We start from the raw sequence: 17032 nt of genomic DNA, 5'->3' as shown, positions 1-17032 counted from the left end.
ATCCCTGGAAACATTCAAGGCCAGGCTGGATGGGACTCTGAGCAACCTGGTCTAGCAGAAGGTGTACCTGCTCATATCATGGGGGTTGGACTAGATGAGCTTTGAAAGTGCATTCCAACCCAAACTATTCTATGACTTTCTATCTATTCTATGGTATTAGAATTTTTCCTTTCTTTTCCTTTCTCTTTTTTCATTTATGGAATAAATTATTTCTGCTTTTTCAAAAGAGAAATACATCTCTTTTTCTGCTTGTTGTCTTTCCTCAGTTTCCACCACTTCACCTTCTTGTCCCTGCTAAATTGTTTTTCTTTGCTTTTCCTTCTCGCCCACGTGGCTGAGTTAGGTTACAATTTTCACCACAAGAGCAATCCTCTGCTTACAGCCCAATGGCATGTGCTGCCTGAAGCTCAGATTTCTGCAATACTGAGCAAAAGGGAAGAATGAAGGTGGAAAAAACAGTACAGTCCTATGTCTTTAATTTTCTAAGGGAAATATCTCCTTGCAACTGTGCACAGTACAGCACATGCTGTACAGCATGGTGTCTACATTTTCCCTCCCATCAGCCATTGACACCGATGCAGAAGGTGTAGTCTGGGTCCCTGGGACCGAAATGCATGAAGAGGCTACAGGACACTTCTCTTGCCTGAGCCCATGTGAAACAGCTCATGTCTTGACTCATTGGCACTACTCCCCCAGGTAGCAAACAGTCCTTTTACAAGCTTGATAACCAACAGAAAATCCTCCAAAGAAAGGCCATAAGTGAAGACTAAGAGAAGTGAGGAGTGAGGGTAAGAAGAAGAGAAGAAAAACAGAGTGAAAGAAACTAATTGAAAATGAGAGATCTGTTTGCACCCATCTTTCAGGCAGCCCCAGGAGGCCCAGCATATAAAGCCAGAGGGAACACATGCTTCATCTGTAAGAGATGACCCATTTTTTTGTTGTGTTACCCAGGGAAAGGGGAGCAGGAGGTGCTGCAGGGGACAGAACCTGCAACTGACTGCACTGCGTGCAGCACTCGATCCATCACATTTGCAAAGCCTGAGGCTCTCCATGGCCCAGAAGATGGCTGTGTGTAACAAGGAGGCAGAACCAGCCTGGTCTGGTCTGGTCTGTGTACGTGTGAGCACTGAGTGAACCACAGAAATTAGGTAAAATGTGTCTTGGGAGATCATTATGCTGTAGGTTCTGCATATCTGCAAAGTTAACTCAGTGACATTTGGGTATCTGGTGAACACTCATTTATCACAATCTGCACTACATCTAAAGTATGTCTTTTTTGCGTATTGATGTTGTTTCGGTAGTGTAGTCTATGAGAAAAGGCAAATTATTTGCCTGGGAACAACTATAGGACTAGTACATTCTTCTTCAGGTACTGTACTGCAGTTCATGACAGATTTGGAGATGAGTAAGAAAAAAAAAAACACACACCTTGTTCAAACAAATTCCATAATCTCTGGAGTCATCCATACAAGCACAATGGGGAGTGTCCCAGATCGTCCTACAGCTATTGTAAACTCATAAAAATGTGGTGTCCTCTCAGCAGCCACCTGAGCAACCAAACGTGGAGACTGTTTACAGTTTTTCAGGAGTGATGGCTGAATCCTGAAGGCTTTTATGCAGAATTATGTGGGGTCAACACAATTCAGATCTTGAATTTGAAAACTCAGAACCCCTGAGTAGCTGAATCTGTTTAGGACAGGCAGTATGAAGCGACTGCAGCTACTTGCTTTATGTTGTCACTGTTGTGGGTTAGATGCTCTTCAGAAGTTGATTACATTTTTGATAACAACATAGCAAGACACAATGCACTCTTACATTCTTCATGCTCACTTACAGGTAAAACAACTCACGATTTAGAAACAAATAACTGAAGTCCACACATAGATATGCCTAGTTCTATTTCTCACTGAAAGAGAATACAAACCAGGTAAAATTGTTATCTAACAGGCAGAATTCCCTAATATGTTGTTTTACTCATGGATGACAACATGGGATGCAGAGTGTTAACTGGTGAGGAGTTCTCACTCCACCACTGTGCATTACACTGCAGAAACTGCGCACCACCTTCAGCTCCCACTGACTTTATTATGGGAATAATCCTTAGGAATAAAGACAATAAGAAAATAAACCCAGTATATATTTCTGGAGAACAAACATCTATTTTGTAAAATGATCTGTTCTAAATTATACCATGTTCCTCTTTGAAAAAATGTGGGATTTATTTTTCCTGGTTTTATATAAGTCCAGCATGCAGAAACTCCATTTCCTGGAACAGAGTTAGTGATTCTGGCTAATACTGATAGACACTGAGGGAGTTATAGGAATTCTGCTTTGTTATGGCATTGAAAGAAGGAAAAATATGGGCTCATCTCATGGTTCAAACCTGAGATTGTTTAATTGTACTGTAGCAACATGAATTGCTCTATTAATGAAGTGATTAAGCTCTTCATAATTTCACATTATATGCTGTTCAGAAGACAGACTAAAATACTTCTGTCATATTGGTAAGTCTTAAATGGATTATCTTTACGGCAGATGATTCATGAGATTGAAAAGGTTGGCAAAAAAAGTTCCGTGACTTGATTTGAAACACAATACTAAACATTCAATATAAGCATGTCAAATTACAGCACAGGTAGGCAAGACTTTTGCAGTCTGAGTCCTTTAGTAATACTTTACAAAATCCATTTTGCTTTTGCTTTCTCTAGAGTTTATTTAATATTACTGTCTCTCTCTTAACTACAAAGAAATACACAGTGCCAAATATAGAACACTAAAATAGAGCGTGTAGAGGAAGTTATTTAACATTATTTCACCTTACTAATTCAGCTCTCTTTGCATTAATTTTAATATTTTCTAATGTTACACATTTTACTGTTTTCCGCTCCACTTGACAATTAATATTCCTTCCAATAAACATACTGATGTTGAATGAAAATAATAAAATTTTTAGAAAACTGCAGAGGTAGGATTTAGAGTCTCTGGGGTGTAATTGCATGGCAACTGATCTTAACTCTCTGGATGCTGGTGTTGCCCAGACTACCAGCTTGCTTACAATGATACCTGAAGAAAAGTCCTTTCAGAAATCTTCCAGAAGAAGAAAGCTCCCAAGTCATATCTTGGTCTACTGAAAAATATTTAGTAGGAATGTACTGGAGGAAGGTGTGTTCATTCCTCCACCATGGTGAGACCCCGTGTCCTCTCTCTGATTAACCTGTTGAGGGTGCAGAGGCTGTAAATTCCTTTGCACAAATGACAGTCACAGAATCATAGAATCACAGATTGTTAGAGATTGGAAGGGACCTCGAAAGATTATCCAGTCCAATCGCCCTGCCAGAGCAGGAACACCCAGATGAGGTTACACAGGAATGTGTCCAGGCGGGTTTGAATGTCTCCACAGAAGGAAACTCCACAACCCCCTGGGCAGCCTGTTCCAGTGTCTGTCACCCTCACTGAGAAGAAGTTTCTTCTCAAATTTAAGTGGAACCTCCTGTGTTCCAGTTTGAACCCACCGCCTCTTGTCCTGTCACTGGTTGTCACATTATTTGATTGCAGCACAAGGCAAATTCGGGTGGACAGTGGTTCCCTGTGATGGACCTTCAGGAATGAAGGCAAAGTGGAGCGCTGGCCAGAGGGGGAAGAAACAGCCCCTCCAGTGTGGGGTACTCCTCTTACACAGGTCTGAAGGCCGCAGCAACCGACAAAGCTGTGTAACTCCTGGCGCTTTCTGTGCTGCAGAAGCCTGTAGCAGGGCTGATAATACAGAGCAGCCTGTAGCAGTCACTGATAACACAGAGCAACATCTCTGCAATGCAGCCCTGCACAAGACCCACCCCACCCTTAGTCAAACCAAGGGCAATTATTTTGTCCAGCCAAGGAAAGGAAATAATGGCAATTTTCCTGTGAATCTGAACAGTGGACCAATGTTCTCCCAGACTGGCAATGTGCAGATGGCTAAGCAGTTTGATAATTTAACAGTCTCTCCTATTGGACTCTTCATTTCCTCTCAGTTATCTAAATATGCTGTAGATGAATTTCATGTGTACGTATCTTCCAAGTATTTTCAGTATGCAGATGTAACTTCTACCTAAGAAAGTAAAGGTAAAAGAATACAGCTGAAGTAAAGAAAAAAACCTTTACAATTGTGCTGCATCTCTGTGTATTTCAGTACACTGGTGAGAACTGCTGTACAGAACTTACGTATAGGAACAGTCCATTAACAAATAGAAAAAATACATAAGTGTTGTGAAGAATTCAATCCTTGGTTAGTCCTTAACTCTATGAAGATAAATTAATTTGTATCACAGATAAAATTTGCCTCTTTCACAGCCTTTCAACAAACTTGGTGACTCATCCGATTTGTGTACTTAAAACATTAACATAATAATCACCACATTATAAAGATTGTGTCATAAATTAAGTAATCTGGGGAAACTGACAGTTCCTTCCCATCAGCTATAGAACACACATTTCCTCATTAACTGGGATGTGTCCTGCTGAAAGCACCTCTTCTGTTGGGGAATAGTGTGTGAAACTCATCAAGGCTTCAGGAAAAATTATCTCAAACTAAAACACAGGGAAAGAGGGACTATAGTGTGATGAAAAGAATGAGTACCCTACCTTCTGAAAGGAGTTTTAAGACCTTCATTTGTCCAACATGGATGAGTGAGCTAGAAATTCAGAAAATGGTTGAAGTGCAGAGAAAGAGCAATGTTTTAACAAATGGATGCATATTGAACCTGAATACATTTGGACTGGAAATTGTAAGGCTTTCAACAATCAGACTGATTAATATAGCTTCCTAGGAGGATGTGCAGCAGCAAGGAGGCTACCTAGCTTTAAGATGGAGCATGATATGTTACAGAAGTTTATATAAAATGGTGTAACCTGAAGCACCAGTGGACTGGATGTGATAACCCAGGAGGTATCTTTCTATCTCATGTTCTTGTGTTTTACAGTAAAACTGAAATATGTGATGATGGTAACTTGCCCTTCTTCTTTTGCAGACCTTCCCCATGACCCCTGCTAGCTGTCACTTCTAAACCCACTACCATTCTCCTTTACCCCACCCATCTGCAGCTGGAGGCTTCTTTAAATATGACCTACCTCCTCTGCAGTCATCCAGACATGTATAGGTGTTGCAGTTTCCTCCATGTCTCTAAATCCATGCAATTTTATATGACAGTGCTTTCATTTGGACCCTTTTCGTCACTCATTTTAGATACTGTCATGTCCCCAGTTCTGTCGTTCCTAGTGTCTAATATTTTGCCTACCTGGCCCTAACATATTATGACACAAATGGCAGCATTACAATGCCACCAAAAATTAGAGCATTTCACCCTTTCTTGCAAGAGCTTACTGATCTTCTGTTCTTCTCACAAGATTTGATTGCTATTGCAAAGCCGTATAAACACTTTTGTACATCCTGTGCAGCCCAAGAGATATTAGCTCAATGGAGCACATCAGGAAAAATACAGCTTCATTTAAGACCCTTGAAACACATAAGAAACTAAATGGTTGGCAATGGTATAAGAAAGGTGAAAGGCTAGTAATTGGGAATATTTGGCAGATTCTGAACGTTGCTACAGCTTCTGTTTTAAACTGTGATGAAAGGAAGGACAGTAAACAGGACATACTGTTCTAGCTATCCCCTTGCTGGAGAGGCAGTGGAATGATTCTGATTGTAATAAATTGAGATAAGCAGTTAGAAAGGCAATTTAGTGGAAACTAAAGAGAGACAGATAGTGACATGCAGAAACATCATTATTCTCAAACTAATGAAGACATCAAAGGGTTGAGAAATCAGATATGACCTAGAAAATCAGTTCATATTAAGCAAGGCCAGGTTGCTTGTGGTTCCAAAAGCATGAGAGGACCAAGAAATAGCTGTTTTGCAACATGGGAAAACACTTAGAATATATATAATCCACAGAAATGGTTATCACGAGACATTTAATCTTCTGGCATGCTACCAGATTCTCATGGAATGTGTAATACCTGCAACAATGGTAGATAGAAAAATTAATCTGGAACATAAAGTCCAATATAACTCTGATCTTCAGCATAATTAGAGATAAGCCCGGGGCAGCATGACAGTGTTTGGGGTCACGATACCAGCAACATCCTTCAGTCTGGCACCTCAGCAATGGTAGGGGTTGGAAAGCTGTATGGTAGCAAAGACACAAGATAGAAACCACGGTCACAAAGGAATTAGATCTTCTCACTGCAAAAAGGTGTCAGGATCAATACCTCAGCTGATGTGCAGCTATACAAATGCAACATATGGAAGCCCCTGTGCAGCAGAAAAGCTATTATATAGATGATATGCTGGAAACATGGTGGTATGACTCCCACAACTAGAGTGCTGCATTGGATGGCTATAAACTCTTCAGAAGAGATAGGCGAGGAAGGAGAGGAGGTGGGGTAGCCCTGTATATTAGGGAGTGTTTTGATTGTCTGGAGCTCGACAAGGGAAATGATAGCTTTACGAGTGTTTGTGGGTAAGAATCAGGGGGAAGGCCAACAAGGCAGATAATCCTGGTGTGCATCTGTTACAGACCACCCTACCACGATGAAGAGGCAGACAAAATATTCTGCAAGTAGCTGAGGGAGTTCTCCCAGTCGCTAGCCCTTGTTCTCATGGGGGACTTCAGCCTACCAGATGTCTGCTGAAAATACAACACAGCAGTCTAGGAGGCTCCTGGAGTGCATGGAAGACAACTTCCTGACACAGCTGGTTGGTGAGACAGCTAGGGAAGGTGCCCCACTGGACCTGTTGTTCGTGAACAGAGAAGGACTTGTGGGTAATGTGTTGGATGGAGGTGGCCTTGAGCACAGCGATTATGAAGTTACCCAGTTTTCTGTCCTTGGAAAAGTAAGGAGGATTGTCAGCAGAACTGCTACCTTGGACTTCCAAAGGGCAGACTGACCTGTTTGTGAGGCTGGTTGGCAGAGTCCCTTGGGAGGCAGTCCCAAAGGACAAAGGAGTCCAGGAAGGCTGGTCGCTCTTCAAGAAGGAAATCTTAGAGGCTCAGGAGCAGGCTGTCCCTGTGTGCCGAAAGATGAGCCGGTGGGTAAGAAGCCCAGCCTGGCTGAAGAGAGAGCTTTGGCTGGAACTTGGGAATAAAAGGAGAATATATGACTTTGGAAGAAGGGACAGGCTACTCAAGATTACCAGGATGCTGTGAAGTTATGCAGGAAGAAAATTAGAAAGGGCTGAAGGCCAACTAGACCTGAGCATAGCTACTACAGTAAAAGGGAACAAAAGTACTTCTATAAATACATCAGCAACAAAAGGAGGGCTCAGGAGAACTTTCAATAAGTTTACAGATGACACCAAATTGGGTGGAAGTGCTGATCTGCTGGACGGAAGGAACACTCTACAAAGGGATCTGGGCAGGCTAGATTGATAGGCCGAGGCCAGGAGCCTCAATTGATTCAACAAGGCCAAGTGCCGGGTCCTGCACTTGGGCCACAACAACCCCAGACAGTGCTACAGGCTGGGGAAGAGTGTCTGGAAAGCTGCCTGGTGGGTGTTGGTCAACAGCCAGATGAACATGAGCCAGCAGTGTGCCCAGGTGGCCAAAAAGGCCAACAGCCTCCTGGCTTGTATCAGGAATAGTGTGGCCAGCAGGACCAGGGCAGTGATTGTGCCACTGTACTCAGCACTGGTGAGGCTGCATCTTGAATACCGTGTTCAGTTTTGGGCCCCTCACCACAAGTAACACACTGAGGTGCTGGAGAGAGTTCAGAGAAGGGCAACGAAGCTGGTGAGGGGTCTGGAGCACAAGTCTGATGAGGAGCGGCTGAGGGAACTGGGGCTGTTCAGCCTTAAGAAAAGGAGGCTGAGGGGAGACCTTATTGCTCTCTAAAACTATCAGAAAGGAGCTGGTAGCATGGAGGGGGTTGGTCTCTTCTGCCAAGTAACAAGTGATAGGATGAGAGGAAATGGCCTCAAGTTGCACCAAGGAAGGTTCAGATTGAATATTAGGAAATATTTCTTCACAGAAATGGTTGTCAGGCGTTGGAACAGGCTGTCCATGGAAGTGGTTGAGTCACCACCCTTGGAGTTGTTCAAAAGACACACAGATGTGGCAGTTAGGGACATGGTTTAGAATTGGACTTGCCATAAGTAAGAATGCCTTCCACAAATTCTGTAAGGCTTTAGTAATACAGAAAAAAAATGTAGATTTGCAAACAGTGCAAGTATTGTTTGTGAGCAGTCTCAACCTCAACTTTATCTATTTGTTGGAATTTATAAGAACTGTCTTTAGCTTTGTTAATATGCAAATAGAAAAACAAATCATAATTACGTTGTGCTATTTTTCCTTAAACAATATTAGGAAATAAGAAACAGTAAATATTTGCTGGTATTAGTATTATTGTTTCAAATGGAAATAAATATTTCATAGCCTTTTGTAGCTTTGGGACTTTGTAGAGTGTAAGATGATGTTAGGCTCACTCCTTCCAAAGCTCCCTTTATTTACAAGTTGAGCTCTAGCAATAGTTTCACTTCACTTTATGTTAAAGCAAGGGACGAAATACATGGACAACAGGAAAACACTTTGCTTGCAAGAAAAACAAAAAAAAGTTAGGTTTTCTTTGCGTCAAAACATCTCAAGAGCAAAAGTGGAACAAGGCTTAATTTAATTATATTTGGGTTCTTTTGTTGGCTGTGTTTCTGGATCAGAGCATTTTTGATTCTCAGTAGTATATGAAACTCTCAGACAAAACTGTTGGCCATTCTGCGTTTTACCTTGTGTCTTTAAAATTAGATTCAGACATCCATTCAGAATCGCTGGGATTCAAACATTACTGAACACATCCCATCCTGTATTGAATTGTATGCAGTGTGACAGAGAAGAACAGACAGCCATCACAACCGTCTAAAGAGGCATAAAAAGTCACAAGTATCATCTGTGCTGCTCTACATCACACCAGAGACTTCTGCTAAGTTGCCATGCTACTACAGTTGATTCAAGAGGTCTGGTCTTCACTTGTTATAAATTCCAAATTAATTAAATGTTATGCTTCAGAATTAATTTAAGGAATCAGATGTTTGCATTACAACTATACTTGTCAGGAACTGACAGGGTAAGAATTGCCTTGCTTTAGTACACTCCCCATATTTTCTTTCCTGCTGTCAAGGAAAGAGCTCTGTTTTTGCTAGTGTATTTGAAGAGGTAATTAATCTGCCTCATTGTTTGTAACCTTCACAATGCATTGTGCAAGCAAAGAGAAATGGTACAGAAGAAAGCCTAAACTAAGCTAATAGGTCACTTTTTAGTAAAGTTATGAGGAAGTGGTTATTAAAAACATTGAAGCTGTTTACTCCATATCCAGAATGGGCTCTTTATTTTTATATTGCACCTGTCAGAGACTGAAAGAACTTACTGGTAGACACTGAAAGAATTTACAGCTTTATGGGGTTTAGAGGCTGCAAGCTACATTTGCGAAAGAAACTCCCCACCCTCGGGGAGCAGGGCGAGCTCCCCGGATTCAGGGTGGCCTTCTGCATGGCGAGGGGCCGTCAACAGAGTGGTATGCTACTAATTGTTCTGTTATTGTCAACACCCTGCCAGACATTCATTCTTCTAAGAATGCACTGGTGGGCTTCCAGTAATGCTAGCATGTGCTGACACTGCTCTGACATGGATGAATTTCAATAGGAGCTAGTGCTTTTAAAATGAGCTGATTGCACAGGAAGCCTAGCTCTTCTAGCTGCAGTCAGCAGGTGTGAATGCACCTGACTTTTTTTTTAAACACAGATCTGTGAACAAGAAATATTGTTATAGGGAGATATTACTACTTAACATTGTAACATAAAACAATAATTTTCATTAAAGTTGAAAATAATAAATTTTTGGCATATGGACTGCTTGGGTGATACCATAAAGTACACTAAACAGAAGCTCCAGTGCCTGCTGCACTCATCAAATCCTAGAAAACAGCTATAGTCGCACCACTGAAAGTTTCTGCAATGCTGGTGTTTCAGATATGAACAGTGTCTATTTTAATCTCTCTTCCCAACGCAGAGAGAAAAGGAAGGCTGATGCCAGCCTCAAGCTTCCAGCAAGGGAACTGCACAAGCAAGGTGTCTGATCCTGCAGAGACCGAATGAACGCCACCTCGGAGGTACAAGCATCGGGTGTCCCGCCATGCTGGAGATGTTCGCCTGCTTGTCTCTGCTGTCAGCCGCTCCACCACCCCTGCCCAGCACCGCAGCTCCGCATTCGCCTGCTCTCCAGCCTCCTATCTCCCAGCTGTCCCCAGGCTGTTCCCACTGTCACCTCGGACAGCTCCTGCTCCCCCTGCCCCGCGCTGAGAGGGGACACAGAGCCCCGATTCTCTTAAGATCTGAGATGTCCAGTATGAGCGCAGAGAGTCACGTACGTATGTGAAGAGAAGGATGACGGAGGAAGTTAATGTCAGGGCACAGAAGGGTCCTTCACTGCATCTCTGCACCTTTGACAAACATGATACATGGCTGTCTGAAGGAGGGATACCTGCCATTCACAATCTCTTGTGATTGGTGGCTGCATCAACCTAAATATTGAATTTCTCTTATCTTCCTGATGAATATCTAAACAATTCCAGTGTCCTACACATACACTGTTTAAAAAAATCCTTCAAATCACATGCGGGCTTACAGGTGTCTGAAGTTCTGAATTTGTTTAGGAAGTGACAAACAGATGTCCCATTAAGCAACAAAAAGGAGTATGTGTAACCTGCAAATTCATGCAAACTGAATCCCTCATAATCATGTTCTCCATCCACAGAACTATTACAAAAAATATATTGGTCTCATAGATTTGAAAAATGTAAGTATTCAAAAAAAATTGCAACCTACTTGCGTAGACCCCTGAGTATGTAAAAAATCTCTGCTTTATTATAATGTGCCACTGCGACTCATGCCTGAGATCACTTGTACTCAAATGACTTACACTTTGACTTCTGCTCTAAGAAAAAAAAAAAGCTGTTCTGCTGAAGAACTACAAAGGACTACAAGCTATTAGGCTATGACCTGCAGACTAATGAATAAGTATTTATACGTCATCAGTCTTTTCACCTTCATGACTGGTTTGGTTGTATGCAGTGGTGACCTCCTGCAGACAAAGTGATGACAAAAAATAGATGCTCTATGAGAATCCTATGAAGTGTGACTTAAACTCTCACCTTCGCAATTGTCCTTTAGAAACCTGTTTCAGGGTGAGTAAATGTCAGTGATATTTCTGTTTTATTTTGACTTGATTGTACAAACTGAAGGCAATATAACTTACTTTATTAACAGCTGAAGAAGCATTTGAAGCAAGTAGACTTTTAAAATGCTTTTGTTAGCTCAGCTGCTTTGGGCTCAGTAAGGTCAGCGGAGCAAAGAGATGCAAGAGAGTCCTCCCTTTTGCAGCTACCTGTGTGAGGCTCCTGCTCTCCTGCCCCTCTGTCTCCTAGAGAAGGGCAGGGAGACAGGAGAGGCACAGATGAGCCCAAAACTCACCTGAGTCACTGGCCAGCACAGATGACCCACTGCACACTCCAAGTATGCGCTAAGAACAATGAACTTCATTGTTCAATGAACTTCATTCTCAGGCCTTGAGTTCAGGCAAATCCATCACTTGAAATTGTGCAAACCAGAAGCCTATCAATTAGCCCTGAGTCTGAAATTGACTGAATCTGAGCTCATAGATCTCTCCCCAGCAGTTTGATGGTCTGATGCAGAATCTCTACTAAGGAAAGAAAAATAATCTCTTGAATGCCAAGTTTTGTTTTCTTTGAATAATATATACAGGTGTTTTGACCAAATAGATATGACATTCTTAAGATATTTTGTGCACAGATATTAAATAACTCCCCCTCAAGTGCTATAAAAGAAACTTTTTTTTTTTTTTAATGTAAATAACAGGCAAATGATTGAATTCTTCAAATACATCACACAAAATAATTACCTTTGAAGGAAGAAGTGTTTGGAATTCTGAGGGGTTTCTGTCTGTCTCCTCTTGTCAGGGATGCACGTAATAATCAGGAACACTTTTCAATTTAGGAAAAGATATGCCTATCTCACTAAGATGCTGAACATAGCTCTGATAATGATGAGCAAAAAATCATTATTCCATATTATAATGCTGGACTATCAGACACTTTGCAGCACAGCTGGACAGCTTTCACAGTACATTTCCACAGCTTGCTGCATTTGATATTTCCACTCCTCACTCATGCATACTTTTCTGAAAAGTCTGACCATATTTTCTGCTTTCAAAATAAGTTATACTCTTCTGTTCGTGAATGCTAAATTGGTCCTCCAAACCAAGCAGATTAATAAACCTCAGAGCAATTTCCCAGTGTATATTAAAAAAAAGAATAAATACGTAAATTTAATGATGAAGGGCTTGTGGACTCCAGGTATATTACAAACATTCCTCAAGCTGTAATAAAAAGATAACACACAATTCAGCTGAGTTATCCTTATCAGGATTCCTCTGTTCTTCTTATGTATCTTATTGCACCTCCAAGAAATACTGAAAATGCAGCAGACACACAGCTACTCGCAAAATGTAATTTGGTCCAAAGCTCAAGGGATTTTTATGAAGACTCTCACAGGTAGAGAAGTTCAAAAACAGAGGAGGTATCTGGGCGCCTGTCACTCTCTTACTATGAGTTCCCATTAGGTATTATGGATATTAGGGTCAGTTTGTCCCCACAGCTCCTACAATGCCAGGCTCTGTGGCTCTCAGGGAAATCTCCTTTCAGGATGATCAGCTTGCAGAATCACATCACACACTTCAGTTCTACCTACATTCACTGAAGATAATGAGAGAGGAATATTTCTTAACCACTTCTGTAACTGGAAGTAAGTACGTCAACCCACAGTATATTTGACAAGAATACCCAAAAAAGCAATTGTACACAAACAAACACAGGCACATACACACACTCCTCCAGTTGTACAGCCAGATTTTCAGAGAAAGCCCTTAGCACTCAGTATACAGAACTTACGAAAAACTTTCCACTTTCTAAAGTGGTGAAAAAGAACCAATAACTTTCAAATACTGAATGTGTGGAAGACGACACACGTGTAGGTAAGAACATCTCTGATCATAGCTTCTATATAGCTAGGTGGAATTCTAAAAGAATAACTCTCTCCTGAACAAACATGCACAGAAATAGGTATGTTCCAGCCAAAATTCAAACCACCAGAAAAGTCATCTGAAAGAGACTCATCAAACAGCAGGGGCTGTTAATGAAATACCTAAAGCACCACTCCTCTATAGGAGCAATAATGTGAAAGAATCTCCCCTTGCATAGCATCACAATAATCACCAAGAGAAAATAAAAAAGGTGCGTGACTTGGACAAAAACTCCATGGAAAAGTCTCTTTGGCCAAGTCATCTGACAGCTTCTCTTGGCCTTCTTTTCCACCTGTTCTTAAGAAGATGGCATCCAACTCTCTCCTCCTTCAGAAACTTCAAAGAGAGGAGAAATCCTCCTATCTTCACAAGGACACCCCTGAAAACAGTGCTGAAAGCAGGGTGGCATTGCCAAACTTTTCCAGTTGTGCTGCTTGCTTAGGCCATCAGAAGCACGCCATTGCCACTGCTAGCGCTCTCCAGCCTCCACCTCAGGGGGGCTCCAGCCTGCAGACTGAGCCCGGGCACCCCGCGTCCCCCTCGCCGCTCAGTCCCGACAGACGGAGCTGCGCTGCCCCGAGCTGTGCGAATGCACAGCCGCCCCTGGGGCGGCCAGGACACCCGCAGGGCCCGTGCACGGCGGGCTCACTGACACCCATCCGCCCGGGGCACTTGCGGGTTTTGCAAAACACGGTTTTACTCGACTAATTACCCGACCTTTGTCACGGGGGCTTAAGGAATGCGCGCCGGGGAGGCCCGGCCCACAGGCTCCGGGCACGCCGCGGTTCGGCACCCTGCCGCCGGCCGGCTCGCTGGCGTGAGGGGAACTGCGGTTACGTGCGCGAACCCCCCGTTTTGGATCGGCCGCCGCGGCACCCCCGTGTCACTGCGGACCTGTTCCCCGCGGCAACGGCGACGCGACGCCGCGGAGCTCCTGAGCCTGCCTGCGCGCCGCCGGGGACCGCAGCCGGCCCCGCGGCACCGCCACCGCCGTTAGCTCTGCGTGCCACCGCGGGGATCGGGCCGGGGGTGCCGGCAGATCGCCCCGCAGCGCCCGGCCCGGTCCCGCAGCCGCGGAGCGCCCCTCGCTGGCGCTGCCCGCCGCTCCGCCGCGGGCCCGGTCTGGCGCCGCGCCGGCCTTGCGACGGGCAGGGCCGTACCGTGCCGGGCGAGGGGCGGCGGCGCGGCATTCCCTCCCTGCAGCGGCCTTCGCCCCCTCACTCACCCAGCAGCACGGCGGCCACCGTGCAGAGCAGGAGGCAGTTCTTCCTCAGGAAGCCCGGGCAGCTGCATCCCTTCCTGCCCGCCTTCGCCATAGCGGGGGGCGATGGGCCTGGGGCGCTCCACGCCGTGCAGAGCCGAGCCGAGCCGAGCCGCCTGCCTCCGTGCGTGCGCTCCGCGCTGCTGCGCGCTTACAGCGGAGGAGCGGAGACGTTGCACCTCACCTGGCAACGGGAGAGCCCCGCCCTCCGCCCGCCCCTCGGCCTGCCCGCCCCGCTGCCCACACCGCGGAACGTTATCATCGTCCCTGCCCCGCTGCCCCCCGCAGCCGGCCCGCGGGGTGAGCCCCGGCTGCCGGTCAGCTCGCTGCTTGTCGGGCTCCCACCGCGTCCGCCCGGGGCGCGGCACGGGCAGGGGAGAGGGCAGCACCCCTCCCGGACCCGCCTTCCCCCAGGACCGCTGCCCGGAGCGCTTCACCTCTCAGCCGCCAGCAGCCCTGGGCCGCGGGACAAGGCGAGGGCGAGAAGGAGCAAAGGTGCCCGGTGGGCCCTGCCAAAGGCTGGCAGCCTGCAGCAGTGCGGGAGGTGCCATGCCCCAAACGCACTGCCCTGGCCTGCATCCCTGCTCCCTCATGCTTTATGCCCCGGTCTGGTTTGAGCTGATGGGTTTTGTGCCAGAGACATGTGAGCCAGCCCCCACCATGCCTGGCAGCCCCCGTGGCCTCATTAATGTTTATAAATATGTGAAGGGTGAGTGTCACGAGGATGGAGCCAGGCTCTTCTCAGTGACAACCAATGATAGGACAAGGGACAATAGGTACAAGCTGGAACACAGTAGGTTCCACTTAAATATAAGAAGCTTCTTAGTGAGGGTGACAGACACTGGAGGTTGTGGAGTCTCCTTCTCTGGAGACATTCAAAACACGCCCGGACACATTCCTGTGTAACCTCATTTGGGTGTTCCTGCTCCGGCAGGGGGATTGGACTGGATGACCTTTTGAGGTCCCTTCCAATCCCTGACATTGTGTGATTCTGTGGCCGAGGGGAGTTTGTCTCACAGCGAGGCCTGTGCCACCAAACTGCCTGCCAGCCACCTCCATGCTCTGCAGGGCGGTGTGGGAGACCCAGGGCTCCAGGCAGGCGAGGTGGCCCTGGGTGTGTGTGACCCCTGGAAAGCCACCAGTGGTTGCGCTGGGAGTGATGTCAGGTTAAATATTAAGGAGAAATATTCTGCCCTGTGCTCCTAGTTGGAAAATTTGGGGTATGGAGTGCAGCAATGTCTTATAGGATTTCCCAATGGGTTTCTATCATGGTATGTTCAAATACCAAAATTGTGAAGAAGCATTTATTTTTCCGTGCAACTGCTTGACCATGGTCTCCTTCCCATTGCCTGTCCATATGCATAATTAAAGTCTGTGTAATGTTGGGGCCTAATTCTGTGTGGAATTATGGTAGGATTTTCAATAGCTGTTTATCAACCTGTTGATTATGATTTTCAAACTTGGAGATCAATTAGTAAATGTAAGCAGAATAAAAAGTGCTGTTGTCTTGCTGAATGACATGAAGGTGAGTGCAGAATGAAAGTTTAATTTATCCATTTATCTATTCCAAAACATACCCTAGTGAAGTTTGCATTATTTCTGTTGTGATGACCAGGTAATGAAGGCCTGGGGTAGATCAACAAAAACTGCAATTGATAGCTTGTGCCATTTCCTCTTCACATGGATGTGACTGTTCTAGGTGACAGTGACAAATACCTTGCTGAGGCAGCGAAGAGCACTGAAACCCACCTGGATGAGATGCAGGAGCCGTCATCTATTCCAAATGCTAAAACCTGGAGCCAGCTGCATAAATTTAGGTAGAGACTCCTAAAAAAGTGGCCTTATTTTTCAAATGTGTTGAGCAACTGCAGTAATTTGTCTGCATCTGTCATCATCAGGAAAATTTAATTAAAAAATAAAAGGAAGCCTAGTGGTAGAAAGGAAGGAGATGAGTAAGTATCACATTAATTTAATTAAATCAGGAAAGGTTCTAGGCCACTTAAAAAGAAAGCTGGCATACTACCATGTTACAAAGCCACAGAAAAAGCAAACCAAAAATAACTAATGCAAAGAAACAGTAAGAAACACCATGATCATTACAGGCTTTGGTACAGAAAGGTGGCAAAATATGAGTGGCATTGAAGAGGTATAGGAAGAAAAAGGGACATGAGTCTTCAAGGTGGGCAGGATCAGGCTTATCTTGTGGAGAAGCGTTGGTTCTCTGGCCTTGGTTCTCACTGCCACAGAGAGTAATTTTAGTTTTTTTATTTCCTCACACATATATTGGGAACCTCAGATGTTGCTTTCAGTAAGTAGAAGGTCTGATTTGTCCCAGGAGGCAAGGACGTGGTGCCCCTCTGGACAGCAGCAACAAAACTAGTTGCAAGACAAATTCAGAGTTTAAGCCTTCCTTTAACCTTCTGTCTATTCACTTTCTCATGTATCCCTTCTTACAACATACTCTGCTTTTCTTTCAAGCTGTTTTGGTGAGCTAGAGGAAATAACTGAAATACAACCATTACTGAAAAACAGCTAAAATAGAGTTTACTTCTTCATCCACAGGAGTTTGTGTGTTTCTCCTAATGCTTTAACTATCCTTTTTCACATTAAGTATTTCATAGTACCTTTTGGGGAGAGCTACAATTGTCTG

The 17032-nt window shown here is 44.5% G+C and overlaps 1 protein-coding gene across 2 annotated transcripts in view; it reads right to left on the bottom strand.

Moving 5' to 3' along the window:
• Positions 1 to 14582, bottom strand: part of SLC1A1 (solute carrier family 1 member 1) — a 61330-nt gene extending 46748 nt beyond the window's left edge. For both annotated transcript variants that reach the window (XM_082075781.1, XM_082075782.1), the window contains exon 1: positions 14347 to 14582. In XM_082075781.1, the coding sequence (XP_081931907.1) occupies positions 14347 to 14437 (91 nt within the window). In that variant the 5' untranslated portion in view covers positions 14438 to 14582. The remainder of the gene's footprint in view (positions 1 to 14346) is intronic.
• Between the last annotated feature and the right edge of the window lie 2450 nt (positions 14583 to 17032).

The sequence above is a fragment of the Streptopelia decaocto genome, assembly GCF_964273445.1.
Source record: "Streptopelia decaocto genome assembly, chromosome: Z".
In the NCBI taxonomy this organism is placed as follows: Eukaryota; Metazoa; Chordata; class Aves; order Columbiformes; family Columbidae; genus Streptopelia; species Streptopelia decaocto.
Note: the sequence above shows the minus strand (reverse complement) of the source record. Positions and strands in the feature narration are given on the sequence as shown.